The sequence below is a fragment of the Mesoplodon densirostris genome, chromosome 1, assembly GCF_025265405.1.
Source record: "Mesoplodon densirostris isolate mMesDen1 chromosome 1, mMesDen1 primary haplotype, whole genome shotgun sequence".
NCBI classification, from domain to species: Eukaryota; Metazoa; Chordata; class Mammalia; order Artiodactyla; family Ziphiidae; genus Mesoplodon; species Mesoplodon densirostris.
Window position 1 is genome coordinate 152,851,601 of NC_082661.1, and position 19,569 is coordinate 152,871,169.

The window sequence follows — 19,569 nt, forward strand, 5'->3', positions numbered from 1 at the left end:
GGAGATAACCATCTACTAGTTCACCCTAAAATTAACCTGTTAAAATGTTTTATTTTCCTAATAGTCATTATTCCAAGATTGATTGGATTATTTTAACTTACTTTTTCAATTTTCCACAGAGAAAAAAATTGAATTACCAGCCCATGATTTTCCATAGAGGTAGCATTCTCAGTTGCCTTGGAGATGAGTGCCACATTTTCCCTGCGCATCCCACTTCGAAATACAGAGGCGTAGAATTTAAGGTGTTGCCAAAAATCATCCAGCCAAAATGAGCTGATGTTACTTAATAACTAGAAGTAGATACTTAATTAATTAGAATTAATAAAAGTTGGTTCAGTGATTAATTCAAGATAAATATTCAGAAATTGACATCACTCTTTTCAGCAATAGCAATTTAGAAAAATACAGTGAAAAAGAGATCTCAATCCTGGTGGCATGTGGGATGCTTACAGGTAAACTTGAAATATATATATGACCATTGTAAAGAAAACATAAAAACTTTAGGTGTTAAAGTTTCACAAAAAGACAAATATGTAGTATTCCTAGAAAAACAGCACCACTTGTTCAAAAGTAATGATGTAGTATAATCAGGGAAATTATCTTTTTTTTTCCTCAAGAGTTGACTAAATTATTCATTGTGATTTCAAAAATAAACAGTTGAGAAAATAGAAGAATATTTTGGAAAATTAACAGTGTGCAAGGATTAAATATAAGTAAAAGGGTAAGCAAAATTTATTAAAATAGCGTGAATCTGTTGCAAAAATATACATTGATGAAAAGCATAAAATAGAATAGGATGCCCTGAAATAAAGCCTATTTAATATTTGATAAAGGAGGCAAAAATCATGGATTAAAGGATTATTTAGTAAATCATGTTGGGACCACAGATTAGCAGTTTCAGGAATAATACAGTTTATATCTAAGACACAGCCTGTGCTAAAATAAATTTCAACTGGCTAGAAGAAAATGTTGAAGCATTGTTTTTGAAAAACATACCAATAGAATAAAGACCTTAATAAATATTTGGAGGAGAACAAGATCAAAATATCAAGGATCTATGGAATTTGATTATATAAAATTTAAAACTAGTACACATCACGCAAATAAGCAGAGAGAATATAGAAATATTTGCACCAAATATGACAAAAGATTGAAATCGTTATCTAGATAGGAAATATAACCTGGCAAAAAGTAAGAAGAAATATAATAAGCAACCAGACTCAGTATAATATTCAACCCAATAATAAAAGTTGCAAATTTAAACGGTATTGAGGCCTTGTTTGCTATCTAGTCAAGGAAAAAACTTGTATTTCAGAATTTTTATGAAGTATTTTATTCACATACTATTGTGGATTAGCAATATTTAGGTCTTCATATTGACAACCACAAAAAAAAAAAAGTTTCTTGGAATTTATCCCAAGAAAATAATCATAAAGTAGGGAGATACCTGTACATGTATAATAATTATCAATTAACATTATTTGTAACAGTGAAAAGTTAGAATATGGGGATATCCAACAATAGAAAGAGCATTTATAAATAAATTATGACATTCTACACTCTAGTATATTTTGTGACAAGTAAAAGCTGTCATTTCAAATACTGTAGCAACACAGAAAAATTTTACACCATCATTCAACAAATACTTATTGAGTGTATGTGCCAAGAAGTGAGCTCACAATAGCAAGCAGGACATATGAGGATTCCTGTGTCATAGAATAATCAGAGGTGAAAAGAATGGGGCGGTGTACACTAAGATGCTGGCTATGTAGAAATGGTTTATTGAACACTAAGTGGACAGGTGTGAAAGCAGGTTGGCTTGTTGTGTTAGCCAGATTGTAAGGCAAGTCTTTTCTTTAGCTTATGTAATATTTTGTGCATTTAAAAATAAAATTAATAAACCAAAACCAACAGTCTGATTCAAATGCCAATGTAATATGGTAAACCTTAGTGCAAATGGGCTTTAGTTCAGAGTTCTTTCTTTCTTTCTTGGTCTTTCTGAGTGTGTGTCTACTGAGGTTGCTTTTTTTTTTTTTTTGCGGTACGTGGGCCTCTCACTGTTGTGGCCTCTCCCGTTGCGGAGCGCAGGCTCCAGATGCGCAGGCTCAGCAGCCATGGCTCACGGGCCCAGCCGCTCCGCAGCATGTGGGATCCTCCCGGACCGGGGCACGAACCCATGTCCCCCGCATTGGCAGGCGGACTCTCAACCACTGCGCCACCAGGAAAGCCCCTGAGGTTGCTTTTTAATGTTTCTAAGAGGACCTACAAATTTGCAGTGTCCATCCAGCCATTCACAGATGGGCGGACTTCAGCTCCCAGACACTAACAAGTTCATCCCTCCAGTTACTGATCTGTTGCACGAGATTAAGTTGCCAGTATCTGGTTTTCTCAGAAAGTGTTACAGTTACAAAGCCCTATATATAAAATAGATAACTAAGAAGGACCTACTGTATAGCACAGGAAACTCTACTTAATACTCTGTAATGGCCTATATGGGAAAAGAATCTAAGAAAGAGTGGATATATGTATATGGATAACTGATTCACTTTGCTGTACACCTGAAACTAACACAACATTGTAAATCAACTCTACTCCAATAAAAATTTTAAAAAAGGCCCTATACAAGGCATTGCATCCCCACTCTTGAAAGTAAACAGCTGTCTTCATTACCACAAAGATCAGTTCTTAAGATTGAGATGCAGCTGAGACTGTTCATATGTTTTTGAGATAGTTGCTTAGGATAGAATTTAGGTGAAGAATCTTAGAATCGACACATTTTTCTGGTTTTGTAGAAAAACATGGAGTGGTAGGCTTCCTGCATGTGTAAAAGTCACTCTATATAGCTTCTTTAATGCATGAAGTTTCCACCATGAAATATATTTCTCTGGATTAAGAATTCACATCTACAAAAATTCCTCAGTAAAAATATAAATAAATATGCTGGGGCCTGCAATTGGACAAATCAGATTTTCAGTCAGTCTGTTACAGCTTAATAAGCTTACCCGTTTTCATAATCCTCAATTGTAATTACTAATGTCAATGACTTCAGAAGGCTCAAGGTAGTGACCTGAAGCCCTAAATATTTTTTTAACTGCAGTATTTTGGGGACTAAAACTGCTTTGTCATGATGTTCCTCCAACTAGAACACGTGGTCAAAGAATTTTTGCCGTCTTGACTTTCTCTTGTCTGTTCCCATGCACACACTGGGCTGGAAACGGGAACGAATGCCACATTAGGAACTCAGAACCCCAAAAGAAAGAGGTGTTTGAGAAAGTGAGCTAAAACATAGGCGTCGGAAGGAGGGGGTAAGTTCCCTGCTCTCCTCACAGTGCTGTGAGAACTACTTTAGCATTCAGTGAGCCCTTGGTTTTCCGAAGCCACTGGGGAAACCCGTTAGACCATATAAGAGGCTAATATTTTCTTTTAGTCTTCAGTTTAATAACCGTAAGGCTTTCTTTTGTCTTACAATGAATAAAATGTTGGAAAACTGTACAATTAGACTCTAACAGACTCATGAAAATCCCTAACACTGTAATATAGACAAATATGATCCTGATTTTATAAAGCATACAGTCTGATTGGAGAGCAAACCTTAATACACAGGAGGTGATTAAGGAGCAATTAAATGGTAACCTGCGTAGCGTTCTCTCTAAGTTCTCTGGCCGCAGAGAACTTTGTTCTTTTTATCTTGCTTTCAGTGGGGGCTATCAGAATACTATCACAACACATTATTTTAAGGGCTAGTTCATACCTATACTCGCTGTTTTTTTATTCTCCCAGTTTGCCCTTTTTTGAGGAAGAGGGTGTTCGATTCCAAGATCCCTGACAATTTGTCAATTTCAGATAATCCAGATTTCATCTGAAATAAATCTCTTTCAAATCAAGGCATTCAGAGTTTCCCTACCTGTATAACTAGCATACATACCATAGATGAGACAGTCCCCTCCAACCTTGCCTAACCTGTTCCCCCCTCAGTATATAAGTAAACCACAGGGGGCTATCTCATGTTGTGATTCCCACTGAAGACATCATTCTCTCCCACCCCTTCCCCCCAAGTAAAGTGTTATTTTGGGGTTCAAGGAAAATTAGGGAGGGGAGAGAACAAAAAGGCTTTAAGCTCCCCCCCAAAAAATAATTAATCTTTTCCTGATTAATTATTAAAACGTGCTTTTAGGTTCATTTGGCTACTAAAAGTGAGGGCAACTTTCATAATATAATGGGAGTGTGGCCATCAGTGTAACTAGCTGAACTTGTCAGCAAGCCAACTTGTTAATTAGTTTCCCAAAAGCTCTGTGACAAACCTATCCCTTGAATTACTTCTAAGTTTCTGGACATAGTTTATCTTTAATTTGTCTTCAGACCATGCTCACAAAAATGCTAACAGGTAGTAAAATGAGAAAGAGACTAAGCTGGTTTTTTTTTTTTAATTTAAAATACAGTGATCGTTTCATTATATTTGCTTATGCAAAATCAGGCTTTGCAGACAGTCAGATGTGGGTTTGAGTCTAAGCTCTTCCTCTGTGATTTTGGGAAATAACTTAGAATCTAAGACTCATTTTCTTCCTCTCTAAATTATGAATTATAACTAAGGTCATCTGAGGAGTAGTATCATATATATACCTATGATAGTCTTTCCAGTAGTTTTGAGATTTCCTTAAACAGGGTGAAGATTTCATTTGGTAAATTCCTCCTTTTTACTTTTATGTCATAGGGAGAGAATAATGAGAAGATGAGATGCCAATTAAGTGGACAGAATGGATAAAATTTATTTTTATTAAACTAAGTTATATAGCCGGTACAATAAAGATACAATGTTTGTTTTTTAAAGGATTGCCCCATCCTTGGCCTCACTCCTAAATAATTTTATGCCATTTTGTGAAGATAAGTGGTTCTTGTTTACCAATAACCATTTTTACTGTATTCTGTGCTTAAATACAATGGGTTGTATATTTGTAACTATTTTCAATGCAGATAATTAACCAATTCCCAGTTTTCTTTCAGGTAAATGTTGGAGATATAGTTATAATAAAAGGCAAAGAGTATATACCTGCTGACACTGTACTTCTCTCATCAAGGTAGAGATACCTACTGATGCTCAAACAGTGTAGAGGATGGTTTCTCTACCCTGCATTGACCTTGTGATTTATCCAAGGAAATAAGGAATAAACGAAGAATTTTAAACCTCTCTAATGATTTTGAATTAAATGTTAAAAATTGATTGGATTTAAAGGATTCTTTCATGTTTGCCATATAGAATAAGTGATAGGTACTATACTTCATAATTCAGAAATTATAATTACAGTTAAGAGTCTACTCTTCCTGTGGATGTGTCCATATCTGTTTGTGTAGACTACTAACTCTTGTAAGATTTCCTATCATTTATTTTATATAATACATGGATTGGGTTCTGTTGATTTTATCTTGTCATCCTTGTTCATGATAAATTCCTTTATGATGCATTCGTGTATCCCTCCACGTTTCTCAATCTTTATGGTGCATTGGTACAAGAAAATGGATAAATGGTTTCTTTTTTTATCATCATATCTTTTGAAATATTATACTCTTCCAACCAAAAAATTAAAGCACTTTGCTCTTTCTTTTAAGTTATTTCCATTACTGAATTTAGATAGTTTTTGTTTTGCTCATATTTAAGATAGTCATGAATTAGTATTCAGAACATATGGCACTGTTACACTTTAAAGAATGTGACTTTCAAATGGTTTTAGGTTTAAAAACTGTAAAACTAGTCCTAATGTAAATTAAGAAAAATGTTTTTACTGTTTTAGAGGTTGTTTATCACCATTTCCTTGGACAGTTTTATTTGTAAAATCCACATATAAATATGAACGTGTCCTTTTTTCAAAATCTGTTTAATCAGGTCATTATTTAAACTGATTGAATTTATGACAAGTTAGTGAAACTTAATTGAGCAAGTAAGAGTTTGCCAGATGTTTATAGAAGTAAGTCTACAGGTAGTTGAAATAACTATAGGTAGTTATATTTTCATATTTTATAGTTGGGAGCTTTGGGGGCCACTTACCTATAGGGTTTTTTTTCCCCAGAAAGATTAAAGTTAATAGGTTGGTTTTTAAACCAACCTTTCTGCTATTAGTTGCCTTTGCTTCTAGCTTTATCAAGGCAAGTTTCTAAAACTGAAGGGTGAAGGTAACGGTGCCTGTGAGAATGAGTCAACAGTGAACTTACTGTCATTGTTTCAGATCCTAGCAAGCTTTGCTTAAGAGGCAAACTCCAGGGTTCTTATCCTGGCGTAGTGATTTTGAACGAAATACTTAATCTCTCAGGCCTTTGAGTTCACATCTTTTAAAATGAGGAAGATGGGGCTTCCCTGGTGGCGCAGTGGTTGAGAGTCCGCCTGCCGATGCAGGGGATGCGGGTTCGTGCCCCGGTCCGGGAAGATCCCACATGCCGTGGAGTGGCTGGGCCTGTGAGCCATGGCCGCTGAGCCTGCGCGTCTGGAGCCTGTGCTCCGCAACGGGGTGGGGGGGGGCACAGCAGTGAGAGGCCCGCGTACAGCAAAAAAAAAAAAAGTGAGGAAGATGGATTAAATGATCAAACTCTGATATTCCCTGATTCTCCTTTCTGTTTAAATTGATAATCTTTCATTTAAGTTTTAAGAATGGCTAACCAACAGAATGATGTACACTTGGTGATACTAAGTAAAAGTTTGATAAATCTAATGGATGATGGACCGTCTGAATGTCATACAACAAAGTTCAAAAGGATAGTAAAGCATTCCAGCAATTTAAGAAACTATTGATATTTTTCTGATTAAACTTTTCATAGAGACATAACTTACCATAAAGACCATCATATGCTGAAACATTAATTATAATTTTCATTTTTTATGCTCAAAAATATGAAGATAATTGACTATACTGCCTTGACTTTATATTTAATTCTAAGTTGAAAGTTTTCAAAATATTTTTTATCTGCCTCTATCCAGTCCAGACTCCCAAGAAGCTCTGTGCTTGTATTTCTTAAACTCTAAAACATTTTTACAGGATTTGTTTTCTCAGCATTAAAAACATTTACTGGTGACTATCAATAATGGTAGATGAGAATAGTTTCTGTATCTTAATATAGCATCCACCATGATTAACTTCTTCAAAGATGATTAAAATAATCATTTAATAATTAAAAATATTATCTGATTCATTGCTTTTTGTTATAATAGAATCAAAGTAAAGTATAAAGCTTGTGCTGTTAAATATTTCTATCCAAGTGGCAAAAATACCACCTTTCGGGGGTTTTTTGTTGGTTTTAAAAAAATTTTTTTTTCTCAAAAGGTTTTTGCATTACTTGGCTCTTTTGAACTTACATTAGCCTTAAGAAGTAGGTAGAAGCTTTTGCCATCATTTAACAGAAAGAGGAATTTTGACTTTTAAGCCTTATTTTTAGTCATTTCACTTTAGCCAGTGACTAGGTCAGGGTTGGAATACCTAACTTCCAACTAATTGGAATTCCAACTAGATACTAATTCCAACTAGATACTAATCTAGTATCTTCAATATACTACACTGTCCACTATCAAAATAAGGACATGGTGATTTTCACCAGCAAGTGAGCACCATGCTAAATGCAAAGAGCATAAACAACAGTTTTTGATATTTTAATTTCTGATTTTTTTAAAATTATTAATTACTAATATTGCATGTTCTTTGAAGTAGTTTGAAATTAAAACATGAACATGGTTGAAAGTTACTGTGTTTCATTGATTTTCATTTTGAAATGAAGAAACTGAAATTTTACCATGTAACAAAAAATACATATATGGGTTTAGAAAGTATAAAATACAGTAAAATAACTCAAGCTACTAATTCAGTTCCAAACAGGCTCCTGGCATGTCTGTTTGATACCTTCTCTGAAAATTTTCTCCTGGATTCAAAGGCTTACCCTCCCAAAACTATTCATTACCAAGACTTTATTATTAAATAATTCAAAAGCCTGCAATTATGACTTCTAACTTCCCAAGATCCATGCCTTTGCAGCTTTACATTAAATTTATTAAGATATTTATGCAGTTAACTTTGAAAATGTTTTGGAATCAGGAAACTTTAACAAAGTTTTTTTTTTAGAGTGAGTGTAGAGGGAGAAGTAATATAGTATACTTTGTTTCTCAAAAGCCTAAGAATGGTTTCCACCATTATTTCTTTTCTTCTTGGGTAGGAGTGGACATGTAAGAGATGGCAAGAGAGTGAGGAATTGGAGAAAGGAAAATCTATAAGATAAAGTAGCTCTCTGTAGAAAAATATGTTTGTATTTAATTTGCTAAGATATGCTTGTGAGTAAAATTTTAGAACTCAAAAGCTTCTGCATTAAAAATTGAAAATTGGGCTTAAAAGCAAATAAATGATCCTTAAATATTCTGTTTTCTTGTGCCTTTAGACCTGATCAAAATGAGTTTTGAAAAAATTGGCATTAGACATTATTATTAACATGTATTATTTTCTATAATAATTTCAAACCTTCTGTCTCTTTTGTCCATTTGTTTGTTTTTCTCTGTTATTCATTTTTTTCCGTTTTAATTATTTTGAACTGGGACCTGTAGGTGGCAGTAGGGGAAATAGTGAAAGTGACCAATGGGGAACATCTCCCAGCAGATCTCATCAGCCTGTCCTCAAGGTTAGAACCACTGAGTTGTACAGGATGTGTGTATGTGGATCCTCACCCTACACCAGAAAACAGTTTGCACCCAGAGGTGGTTGAGCTCTGTATCTCTTCCGTTAAAACACAAACATTTTATACTTCTTGGTGATGGATGTTTCACAGATGTTTCAAAGGCCTTTTTTGAATACATTGTTGATTGACGTTCCTTCCTCAAGTGGGCAAATTCAGCTCCTGTTGTTATCAGTAGGAGTCGGAGTCCTTGAGGCATGCCAGTAAAGGTAGATTGTAATTGCCTATGCATCATTACGATATATTCATATTTAACAAATTGGCTAAATGCTAAGGCTTAATTTATTACCTCTCCAGGATATTGTTTTGCACAATGTTAAGATTTACATGAAAGACAGTTATTGAGAAATTTTTACAATTTTAAACGTCTTAAATTTGAAATTTTCTGTAAGTTCAATAGAATCCCTTCAGCAGTTATGCTATAATTTAGGCTTGTATAGGGTTTACAGAGGACCCCCTACACAAAGCTGGATGTTGTACATTTGGTACCGCATGCTTTGGGATCCGTTTTTATCCCACTTGTAACTAGTGACAAAATGCACGTTACTCTGATATATTTCAGCTGTCTACTAGTGTCTGTATTGTGATATGCATCTTGTTTCATTTTTCCACTTACTAATCAAAAAGCCTGCTTTGCCCTTCTCTAGTTTGTGTTTTGAATGTCATCATAATTTGCTGAAATAATTATTATCTAGCATGATTCTTTGTCTGAGACTTCTTGCTGCCTTTTCATAGTATTGTCAAGAACTTATTCAGTAACAGTTGTCTTAAGAGATTAAGAAAGTTCTGAATTTGGCTGTATATTTTATTTGCACCACTTCAAATAGAAGCCAGCTATTTAACTTTCTAACTTCCTAGCCATTTAAGGTCCTAGAAAAGGACCTTATTTTGTGGGGGGGGGAGATAGAATTAGAACGTTAGTCTTATTTTGATATGACAATGGCCTTGGTTATATTGAGCAGTAGAAATTTAATGCATTTCACTGTCAAAATATGGAATTGGCATTGTTCATTTAACATTTGTCATCATGCTTCTGTATTATCAGATGTGTTTTATAATGGTTTTATAAACCATTTTTATTTCAAATGTATATGTAAGTAAATTACAAATTGGGAGCAATTGCCAAAACCAAATTACTATCATGACAGTAATAAAAAATTAAACCTTATTTAATTGATAGAGTGAAAATATAAATATTGAAAAACTTGTTTTCCCAAAACTTGGTTGGGAAAAAGTATCAGCCTTTATGGAAGAAAAAAAAGGCCCATAGAGAAAAATTAAAGAACTTACAAAGTTACTTTAAAATGAATCTGTAAAATATTTGATTAATGACCATGTGTTTCAGTACTTTTCACAAGTCTTCAAGCCATAAAACTAAGCTGTGTGCTCATTTCTGAAACTCAGAATCATCTGCTTTACACATGTACAAATTGGAAGTGGATTAGAAAATTCTAGGTGTTAGTGACTTAGAAATTTCTAACTGTGAGTACCCATGCTTATCAGAAATTACATTCATAATTACTTATAGGATGTTAATTGGGCATTTTATATAAGCAAGTGCTAATAAGGTTAATTTAACTTCAAAATGCTTTTCCTTATACCTGAGGATCAGTTATACAGTTGGGCTGCAAACTCACCTGTCTGTAATTGCTGAGCAAGCAAAGTCAGCACGTGAAGGGTCAGGTTATACGACAGTCACGGGTGTGTACCTGTGATAAAACTGGAGAGCGTGGGCCCCTTATACCAGTCATTGTGTACCACACTTGACTAAAACACTCTGGTGGGGACCCATAGAATGTATCTCCTAGTTTCAGGTCAAGGAGCAACATAGCCAAGTTGGCTAATTTTTGTTTTAGCTTTTGCTGCCATGCAAATCTCTGAAGCAACTTTAAGAAATAAAACACAAAAAATAGGGGGAAGAAAGTGTATATCCACTTTCATTGTAAAATCTGCTCATACAGTTTTTTTAAAGTAGCCTTGAAATTTAAATATTATGGTTCATATGATCCTATTCATCTTTTCTAAAGAGGCAATACAATACAATCTGAACATGTAAATGCAAGTTTATAGAAGCAATAATCTGGAATTTTCTATTCCACCACTTAATCAATTTACATGTGGGCTATGAGCATGAAATCTCACTTGACATTTTTGAGCTAAAGATATGTATGGACACAAAACTGCTTTACATTTCAGATACAGTCTGTGTTGTGTCTATATGATGAACAATTTAAGTAAAATGTGACAAATCTAATTATTTACACTATCTTAAAGATCAGTACTAATTGTCAGGAAGTTGCTTTGGGGTCCTTCTGGCTGCACATCTGATCCATGAGTTTTCATGCATGGGGTCTGCCTCACAGCATTTTGTGGTTAGAATGAAAGACATCAAGAAACTAGGCGACTAAACCTTTGTTTAGAATGAAAGGCTTCAGTGAGTCTGAGCATTTAAATAAATTATTAGTATGCTTTCTTTCCCCCACTAAATCTTTGTGCTTTTCAATTTTAAAAAACAGTGAGCCCCAGGCCATGTGCTACATTGAAACATCCAACTTAGATGGTGAAACAAACTTGAAAATTAGACAGGTAAGATCTAATATAGGTTTATGTAATTATTGCTGTTCTCTTACATGGAATTGAGAGCTTTGCTGGGGAGGAAGAAAACTTCCCTCTACCCTTCTACGTTCTTCTGGCTGGTCTAAGAATTAAATTGACATGAGACATAGTAACAGGAGAAAATCAAATTTAATTTCATACGTACAGGAACCCCACATGCATGAGAGGCTCAGAAACAGAAAGGTAGAATGAGGTATACATGCCATTCTGAAGTAAGGAATGGGATAAGGGTCCTAGGGCTTCCAAGGACAGGAGGGGCATTCATAGGATGATAAGAAGAGCAGATGTTTGGTAATTAGATGTTTGCCCTGCCAGATGGATGGGTCCACTTAAATAAAATTTATCTCTGGTAATAACTTTTCTCTGGGAAAAATCCCCAATTTAAATTCTTCTAGGTAGTTAAGGGAAGGACAGTAGTTTCTCTTGAACCCTCAGGATCTCCATTGCCTGTAGCTCAAAATAATCCTCATGCAAAAGTGACACTTTTTTTTTTTTTTAGATGTTGGGGGTAGGAGTTTATTAATTAATTTATTTATTTTTGCTGTGTTGGGTCTTCATTTCTGTGCGAGGGCTTTCTCCAGTTGTGGCAAGTGGGGGCCACTCTTCATCGCAGTGTGTGGGCCTCTCACTGTCGCGGCCTCTCTTGTTGCGGAGCACAGGCTCCAGACGCGCAGGCTCAATAGTTGTGGCTCACGGGCTTAGTTGCTCCGTGGCATGTGGGATCCTCCCAGACCAGGGCTCGAACCCGTGTCCCCTGCATTAGCAGGCAGATTCTCAACCAGTGCGCCACCAGGGAAGCCCCAAAAGTGACACATTTTGAGGAGGCTCCTTCTGAACCCCTATAGCTTTATTTCTTAGTATTATTGTCTTGAGTTCAGGCAGTTCTGTCTACTTGCAAATATTTCCTCATTGAGCCGCAATGAAGTAGTTTTATAAACTGAAATAGTTAAATATTATGGAAAATTCAGTTTTACTTGCCTAATTAAATGTGGTCCATCATATAGATACTATTTTGTAATATTTTTAGCATTTTCTGTTATAGCCAACACTCTGTTGATAGCATTAGTAGCTCTAAGTGCTTTCATGTATGTTAGCTTATTTATTTTTCTGTTCTCCTGGCCCATATTATTTGGCTTTGCCATATGGAAAAGACACAGTTTCCATTGCTGTTCTAAAATTCTCACTAATCTCAGGGAATCAGTTAGATTTCTCTATTTATTTCTCATACCACTCCTAATAGAAAGTCGCTGTAAGGTTTTTAAAGTTTTAAAAGGGACATTAAAAAAATGTATTCTCTTGGGTTCTAGACAAATAGTGAAAACGACACGTGGGAAGGTTGGGTTGTGGTAGAAGCAGGTCGTCCTCACAACACCTGAACTCCACCTGCCACAGGAAGTGAGGGCTGCTCAGTTCCAGCCCGCTGTAGGTGGCCAGAGGGAGGAACTGTTTTGGAGTTTTCCTTCTCAGTAAACCAAAAGAACAAAAACATAACTACTGTCTTTGGGTATAGATTCTAGTTATTTTGCATTCCCTTTTTGAGATTCAGCAGACAGATTTAGACTGTATAATGCTAAATATTAGTTTTATTTTTGGAAGCAAACAGTTCTTTGAGGACTTATTTCAAAATATCTTTGGAGGCTAATTTATAATCTTTTTAAGATATTTTAGAGTTTTCACAAAAGCTGCCCTGTTCTGCTAAAAACATATATGTTCAAGTAGAGAGGAAGGTATCCCCTAATTTCGATTTGACAAAGGTGGGGGGCATAATTGCTTATAAAACCGTGGGATCTCTTAGATCTTAAGGCGTGGATGAATTCAGAATTCCCTGCTCCCTCCCACATACAACTTATTTAATATTTTCTTTGCTTATTTAAAAATTTCTAAACAGGGCTTACCAGCAACATCAGATATAAAAGACATTGACAGTTTGATGAGAATTTCTGGCAGAATTGAGTGTGAAAGTCCAAACAGACATCTCTACGATTTTGTTGGAAACATAAGGCTTGATGGACACAGGTATGTAAAATCGGTTTTCATAAAAACACAGAAGTCACTGTGCTGCAGGGTATTGCTGACCTAGGTACATATTTTCTTGTACTCTAAGTTTGATAACCCAAACCCTTTTTCTTAAGCATTTCTGTATTCTACCCAGAGTTCTTTTGTGAAAATGCTCTTAACCCTGTACACATGGTATAGCTGAAGACCTCCCCAGGGTTCCTGGCAGCCTAGGAGTTGGATATTTTCACAGATATGCCAAGCTTCTGGCGCATTGTTTAGTGGTTTCTTCTTTGGCCAGAATACTTATCTTAGGCTTAACTGTCGGTCTCCATGGCCCAGGTGCTTTCTTGTAATCTCTAGATGCCTCAATGAGTTCAGACTCTACCCACAGGGGCTAATTTGCTGGATAATTTCTTATCTTCTCTGTGTAATTGCATATGCTCTTTTCTAGGCCATGTTATGTATAGTCATCTTTTATACCTGCTTCCTACCCCTCTCCCTTCCCTCCCCTCCCCTCCCTTCCTGTTTCCTGCCTCTTCCGTCATCCATTCAACCTGTACCCAGCAGGCCAGGCCAGTTGCAGATGTTAAGGAGACAGCAATGGACAAAGCAGACAAATCTGCCTGACCTTGAGAGCTAACTTTCTTGCAGTAAGGGAAGGGCAAACAGACAATAAAATGACAAAAAATTTTATACCATGTTAGAAAATGATAAATGCTTCGGAAAAAATTGGGAGGGAATCACTTTTAGTTAGTGAGGTTGCAGAAGGTAAATGTTGCTTCATTGAGAAGGTAATATTTGAGCAAAGGTGAGTAAGAGATGAGGATGTCAGCCATTTGAATATCTGGAGGGAGAAGATCTAGACAGAAGGAATAGACAGTGCAAATTATTAGCTGTATGGTTACATCATCTGAAAGTGGGAAAGTGCCTGGAGTATTTATGGAACAGCAGAGATGCCAGTGTGTTTGGAGTGGAATGACCAAGGAAGAGGGTAGTAGAAGAAGGGCTAAGAGAGAATAGTGGGCCAGACCACGCAAGGCTTTGTAGGCCATTGTAAGGATGTTATTCTGAGTGAAATGGGGATCCACTGGAGTTCTTCAAGGGGCAATATCAGCAGTTCAGGTTGGGACTTAATAAGTTTGTGATGTCCAAACAGAGATGTCAGGAGGCAGTTAAACATATAAGCCTGGAATTTGTGATAGAGATCCGGGTTCATGAGATAAATTTGGGAAGTCGTTGGTATGGATATTTAAAGCCATCACCAAGGGTGAAAGGGTATAGTTAGAAAAGTGGAAAGGGGTGTCCTAAGACTCGCCAGCATTAAGGTTGGGAAGAGAGGAGTTACCAGCAAAACAGACTGAGATCAAGTTGGTAGCATGGAAACCGAGAGAGTGAAGAAACCGTACCAAGGCAGAGGGAGTGACTAAAGTGGATCACATGTTGCTTATGGTCAAGTACCATGAAGTCAAATACAGTGAGTCTGAGAATTAACAGTTGGATCTAGCAAGTGGAGATCCTTGAACTCTATTAGGACAGGCAGAGCCTCGTGAGAGTGGGTTTGAGATAACAGAAGAAGAGTTGAAAAATAGACAACTTTTTCAAGGAGTTCTGTTACAAAGGGGAGCAAAGAAATGGGGCAGAACTTGGCAGGAAGGGTGGGGTCTCCTCTGTTTCCCTTCTCCTTTCCTACTAGGCATTTGTAGTAGCCAACTAAATGCAGCTAAGCGCACTAGCTACACCACCAGTTTGAGAGATTATCAGTGCTCTCAGTATTTTGTAATTCCATTATTACAGTATTTGAATTCTAAAGGACACTTGAGTACCCTGGACTGTCATCCTCATTCAGATCCACCAAAAGTTTTCCTGTAATTTTTGAAGTAATTATATATTGTTCTAAATTTTTCACGGAGTGATCTTTCCATGAACATAGACTAATGATAGATTTGGACATTTATACAAGTTATATGTTTCTGTAGCCTGATGTTCCTAACTGGCCAGCTTCCATTTCTTATCAGTTCCCCAGCAAATCAATGCCAAACAAATCCACACAGTGAAGGAGAAACTTTGTATGATGGTGCCAAGATTTGGGGTACAGATAGCATTTATATAATATGCTTCAATTTAAATGAAAGCTAGAAACAGATTTTCAATATCTTTGTGCCTGTAGCACATTTGACTTTTACAGTGATTACCCAGCGCTCTTAGAGCCCCTTAGTTTAGAATTAATGTAGTTTGATGCCATTAAGGATGAGGGTCATTGTCTAATGCCAGAGACTTTGGAATTCCAGCTCTGGTGAAAAACTAATAACTCATTCTTGTTGAGTCCTTGTAATTGAAAAGCATTTTTTTCTTTTGAAGAGTTTGTAGCTAATTCCGATCAATGCACACCACAAGTGCTGAGGTGCCAGTTGCCATGTTATACCCCATTGGATATGTGCGAAACAGTTGGCACATATGTGCCCCAGAGCATAATCCAGCAGCTTCCCAAGAACTTCTTGGAAACCTGCTTTAGGCCTGAGGACTCCTCCCACCCCTGAAGTGCACCCCAGATCTTAAGATGGGTCTGAAAGGCATGTTGTTGTACATGAAGAATGAGAGGTACAGTTGCTGTGTTCTTTGACTAAATTGGAATACACTAATTCCTAAGAATTTACTTACTTAAATAGAAGGCTTTAGATGCTGTCATTACCCATCTATCTAGATTGATTTCATCTGAGCCAGTGACATTTGTGTAGTTCCTAAAAGAAGGTCCCAGGCCCAAGCTACTACTAGCCTTAGACACCTACTGGATTATAAAAATCCACCAGAAATGAAAGCTTCAGTCTCTATTTGTGTCCTCTGACAGATAAATTCTGTGTTTCTGGAGACTTTTCTTGGGGGAATAACCTCTTCCTTTTTCTGGAATTTTTATTTTATGAATTTTTATTTATATTTGACTTTTTTTTTGCTTTTTTTAATCAGTAAAATGAAGCAGTAGTGACAGGAATCTTTGAGCCATTAAATTTTATGTAGTACGTTTCCATTAAGAATCCCACTAAAAAAAAAAAAAAAAAAAAAAAAAAAGAATCCCACTATATTTGCGATAGCTTGTAGCCTTCTGATAGCTCTATGAGAGGTTGTATCAACCCACAGCCTACCATAGTGGGTAGCCTTGCAAAAAACCCACAAAAGACCCCGCTTGGCCCTTATTCATGAAAGAGGTAGTTTAAATCATATGGAATGGAGAGCCTCAATTTGCTGTCATTTCAGAGGAGTGTTTAAGACTTTTAGATGCTTACGATTTTATTCACAGTTCTTGGAAGACTGATCTTCAAATACAATAAATGAATGTCCTAGAGGTTTTAATACAGAGACTTATCTCTGGAGGGCAGGGATGGCAGTGCAAGTATATGATGAGATCTGTGTATTTATCTTACCTTGTGTATTTTTTTGAACCTTTATTGTGCACAAAGCTATTTTTAATTTAAAGGAAAGTGGAGGAGGGGGAACAGATCCCCTAATCTCACTCCTTTCAAATATCTCAGAAACCTAAGTGGACTTGCTAAATCAGGAAAAGTCTTCAACAGGTTTGAGAATGAGCCTCTGAATTCCATACTGTTGCCTCTGTCTTGGATAATGAAGTTGTAGGAAATGGCTGCTTTGGTGGTAAGGAGAAGCAACTGAAATGCTTCCCTCCAGCTGTCCTTGTGTAAGAAGATTATTCTTATTGGTAGGAAAATTACTTCTTTTCTAAAAATAAAGTAAAATGTAAGAAGGGTTATTTTCATAACAGGACCTTTCTTGGAACTATATAGTGGCAGTAGAATTCTTAAGCATTTTGGAAAACGTTGTTTCTAATGTCAACATAATCTGTCATAGCACTGTTCCCCTGGGAGCAGATCAGATTCTTCTTCGAGGTGCTCAATTGAGAAATACACAGTGGGTTCATGGAATAGTTGTCTACACTGGACATGACACCAAGCTGATGCAGGTGGGATTTTTATCTATGAAAACCTTTTGGACCCAAGTCTTTTGAAAATATGCTATTTGTAGGTCTCGGTGCTCTAGTCCTAAACCTAGCATATCATCTGTCATAGATACCTGAGCCCCACACTCTATATCCAGATCTCATTCTTCAGTGAGTGGGGCTGTGAAATGGCTCACTCCATGCAAGAACACTAGAACGTTCCACGGAGATCACCAATGCGTGAACACCCAATGATTTTGCATATCAGTCCATTGGCAGCATTTACTGACTGTTGCAATGATTGACAAAAGTTGTCTGTGTGACGATGAGTGCTCTGCATTATTTATCTTCTAATTTTATTTTATTACAATGATCACATTTTAGAACTTATTTTTATTTTTTATAAAATTGAAAGAAAAACTTGTAACTGTTTGTTAATAGTCAACTATGATGTCGACTGTTTTTCACAGCATTTTTATGTTAAGCCATTTTTAATCAGCTTTAATCCTAGCACTTGTAACATTTACACATGCCTGTGGATGCTCCCTCTCTACATTATAGTATCATGAGTGTTCAGTGGTGAGGTAGGTGTGGAAAACTCAGTTTTAAGGCACTAAATGAAAATCTGCTTTGAGGGCTGATAACTTTGTACATTGTAAAGTCACAAAGATGTTATCAACAGGCAAGCAGGACTGCTGTTAATGATTCCACCCCTAACTATTCTATAAATTCTATAAATCATCATTTTATGTTGATTTTTGACATTTAAGTTTCTGTCGTGTGGATGCCGTGGTTAGCACAGATCATTTTTTATCATTAAATACAGCTCAGGAAACTTGCCTCTGTTATTCTTGATAGCACTACTTAGATTACTTCTGTGTTCAGTAAAACTGTTACTAAATGCCACCAAAAAATCTGGAAACCAGAGGTCCTTTAAATGTTGTCTTCATAGTCTGGAATTTCCAGGTCTCTGGCTGTGGGTACATAGGTCACCTTCTCTGCCTCTCTTCAGGAGCTGAGATGCTAGATGCCTTAGTCTACCCTGTTTGCTTAGGTAGTCAGATAATGCATTGTTCATCTTACCTGCCACAATGCAAAAGCCATTTCTACAAAAGGAATGTTATTTCCTTCTTTCTTACTGCTTTACATCGTAGAAAAAGGATTGGGTGATACAGTGAAGGAAAAGAGGCGGTTAACCTTTGACAGCTTATTACATCTGATTGTTTTCCATATAATTCTCATGTGTTGAACCATGTGTAGATTTTGAATTGTGACTGACTTTGTCATCCTCACCAAAATACTAGATACACATTACTAGATCATTTGTACACATTTCTTATTACTCACCTTTTGTTTCTTTTTACAGAATTCAACAAGTCCACCACTTAAACTCTCAAATGTAGAACGGATTACAAATGTACAAATTTTGATTTTATTTTGTATCTTGATTGCCATGTCTCTTGTCTGTTCTGTGGGCTCAGCCATTTGGAATCGAAGGCATTCTGGAAAGGACTGGTATCTCAATCTAAACTGTGAGCATTAAAGTACTTATTGTACTTATTTTTTCTTTCATTAAAACATGTATTTGTTTCACAACTGATCTTGGAATTTCCTATTTCTAAAAAGAAAACCTTCTTGCCAAGATAACTGGGCATTTAATCTTTATTTTTCAATGCAATTTCCAGTAAAAGTAAGTAAAATGTTACAATCTCTAAAATTTCAGAATCCTTAAAAATATAGTGAGTACTCTAAAATAGTATAAAATGTTATTTTATTAATGTTATTTTAATTTTATTAATTTATTCTTTTAAAAATTTTAACACAAGTGGTTACATAGCTATCTGGTAAAGAAAGCAGATTGAGTATATTTAAAGCACCAAAAAGTATTTTACATGTTTTTAAAGTGTTTAAATTGAATGTACTTTCATTTGAACTCATGATTGCAGTGAATTCTGTTTTAATAGTCATCTTTTCTTAGGGAAAGCACTATTAAGTAGTTTCCTTTTTGGATCATTTATCTTTTTACTGAGTATTTCTGGGAAGTAGTTTACATTTCCTTTTGATGAGCACTTAACCAATAAATACTTAATTTCCAAGTGTGTGAAAACAAGTTCTAGTAAAATTTTATCACAACTGATTTTCTCAGTTGTTTCTTATTATATTGATTTAGCTTTGTAGCTATAACAAGGTTCTTGTTTTTTAACAGTCGTTGGTTTGCTATTTCAACATTAGAATTGTTAAGACTACCATCATTTTGTTTCTTCATATACTTTACAGTTTATCTGGGATAACTGTTCTACTTACATTATTGA

The 19,569-nt window shown here is 35.9% G+C and overlaps 1 protein-coding gene across 3 annotated transcripts in view; it reads left to right on the forward strand.

Annotated features, from left to right (window-relative positions):
* Nucleotides 1–19,569, forward strand: part of ATP8A1 (ATPase phospholipid transporting 8A1) — a 238,334-nt gene that overhangs the window by 62,568 nt on the left and 156,197 nt on the right. The window contains exons 7-11 of one of the 3 annotated variants that reach the window (XM_060110533.1): nucleotides 5,002–5,075; nucleotides 11,214–11,283; nucleotides 13,202–13,329; nucleotides 17,170–17,281; nucleotides 18,624–18,789. In XM_060110533.1, coding sequence (XP_059966516.1) covers nucleotides 5,002–5,075; nucleotides 11,214–11,283; nucleotides 13,202–13,329; nucleotides 17,170–17,281; nucleotides 18,624–18,789 — 550 coding nt within the window. Of the gene's footprint in view, nucleotides 1–5,001; nucleotides 5,076–8,569; nucleotides 8,644–11,213; nucleotides 11,284–13,201; nucleotides 13,330–17,169; nucleotides 17,282–18,623; nucleotides 18,790–19,569 lie in introns of all 3 variants that reach the window. The other 2 variants (XM_060110538.1, XM_060110544.1) reach the window with 2 other exon arrangements.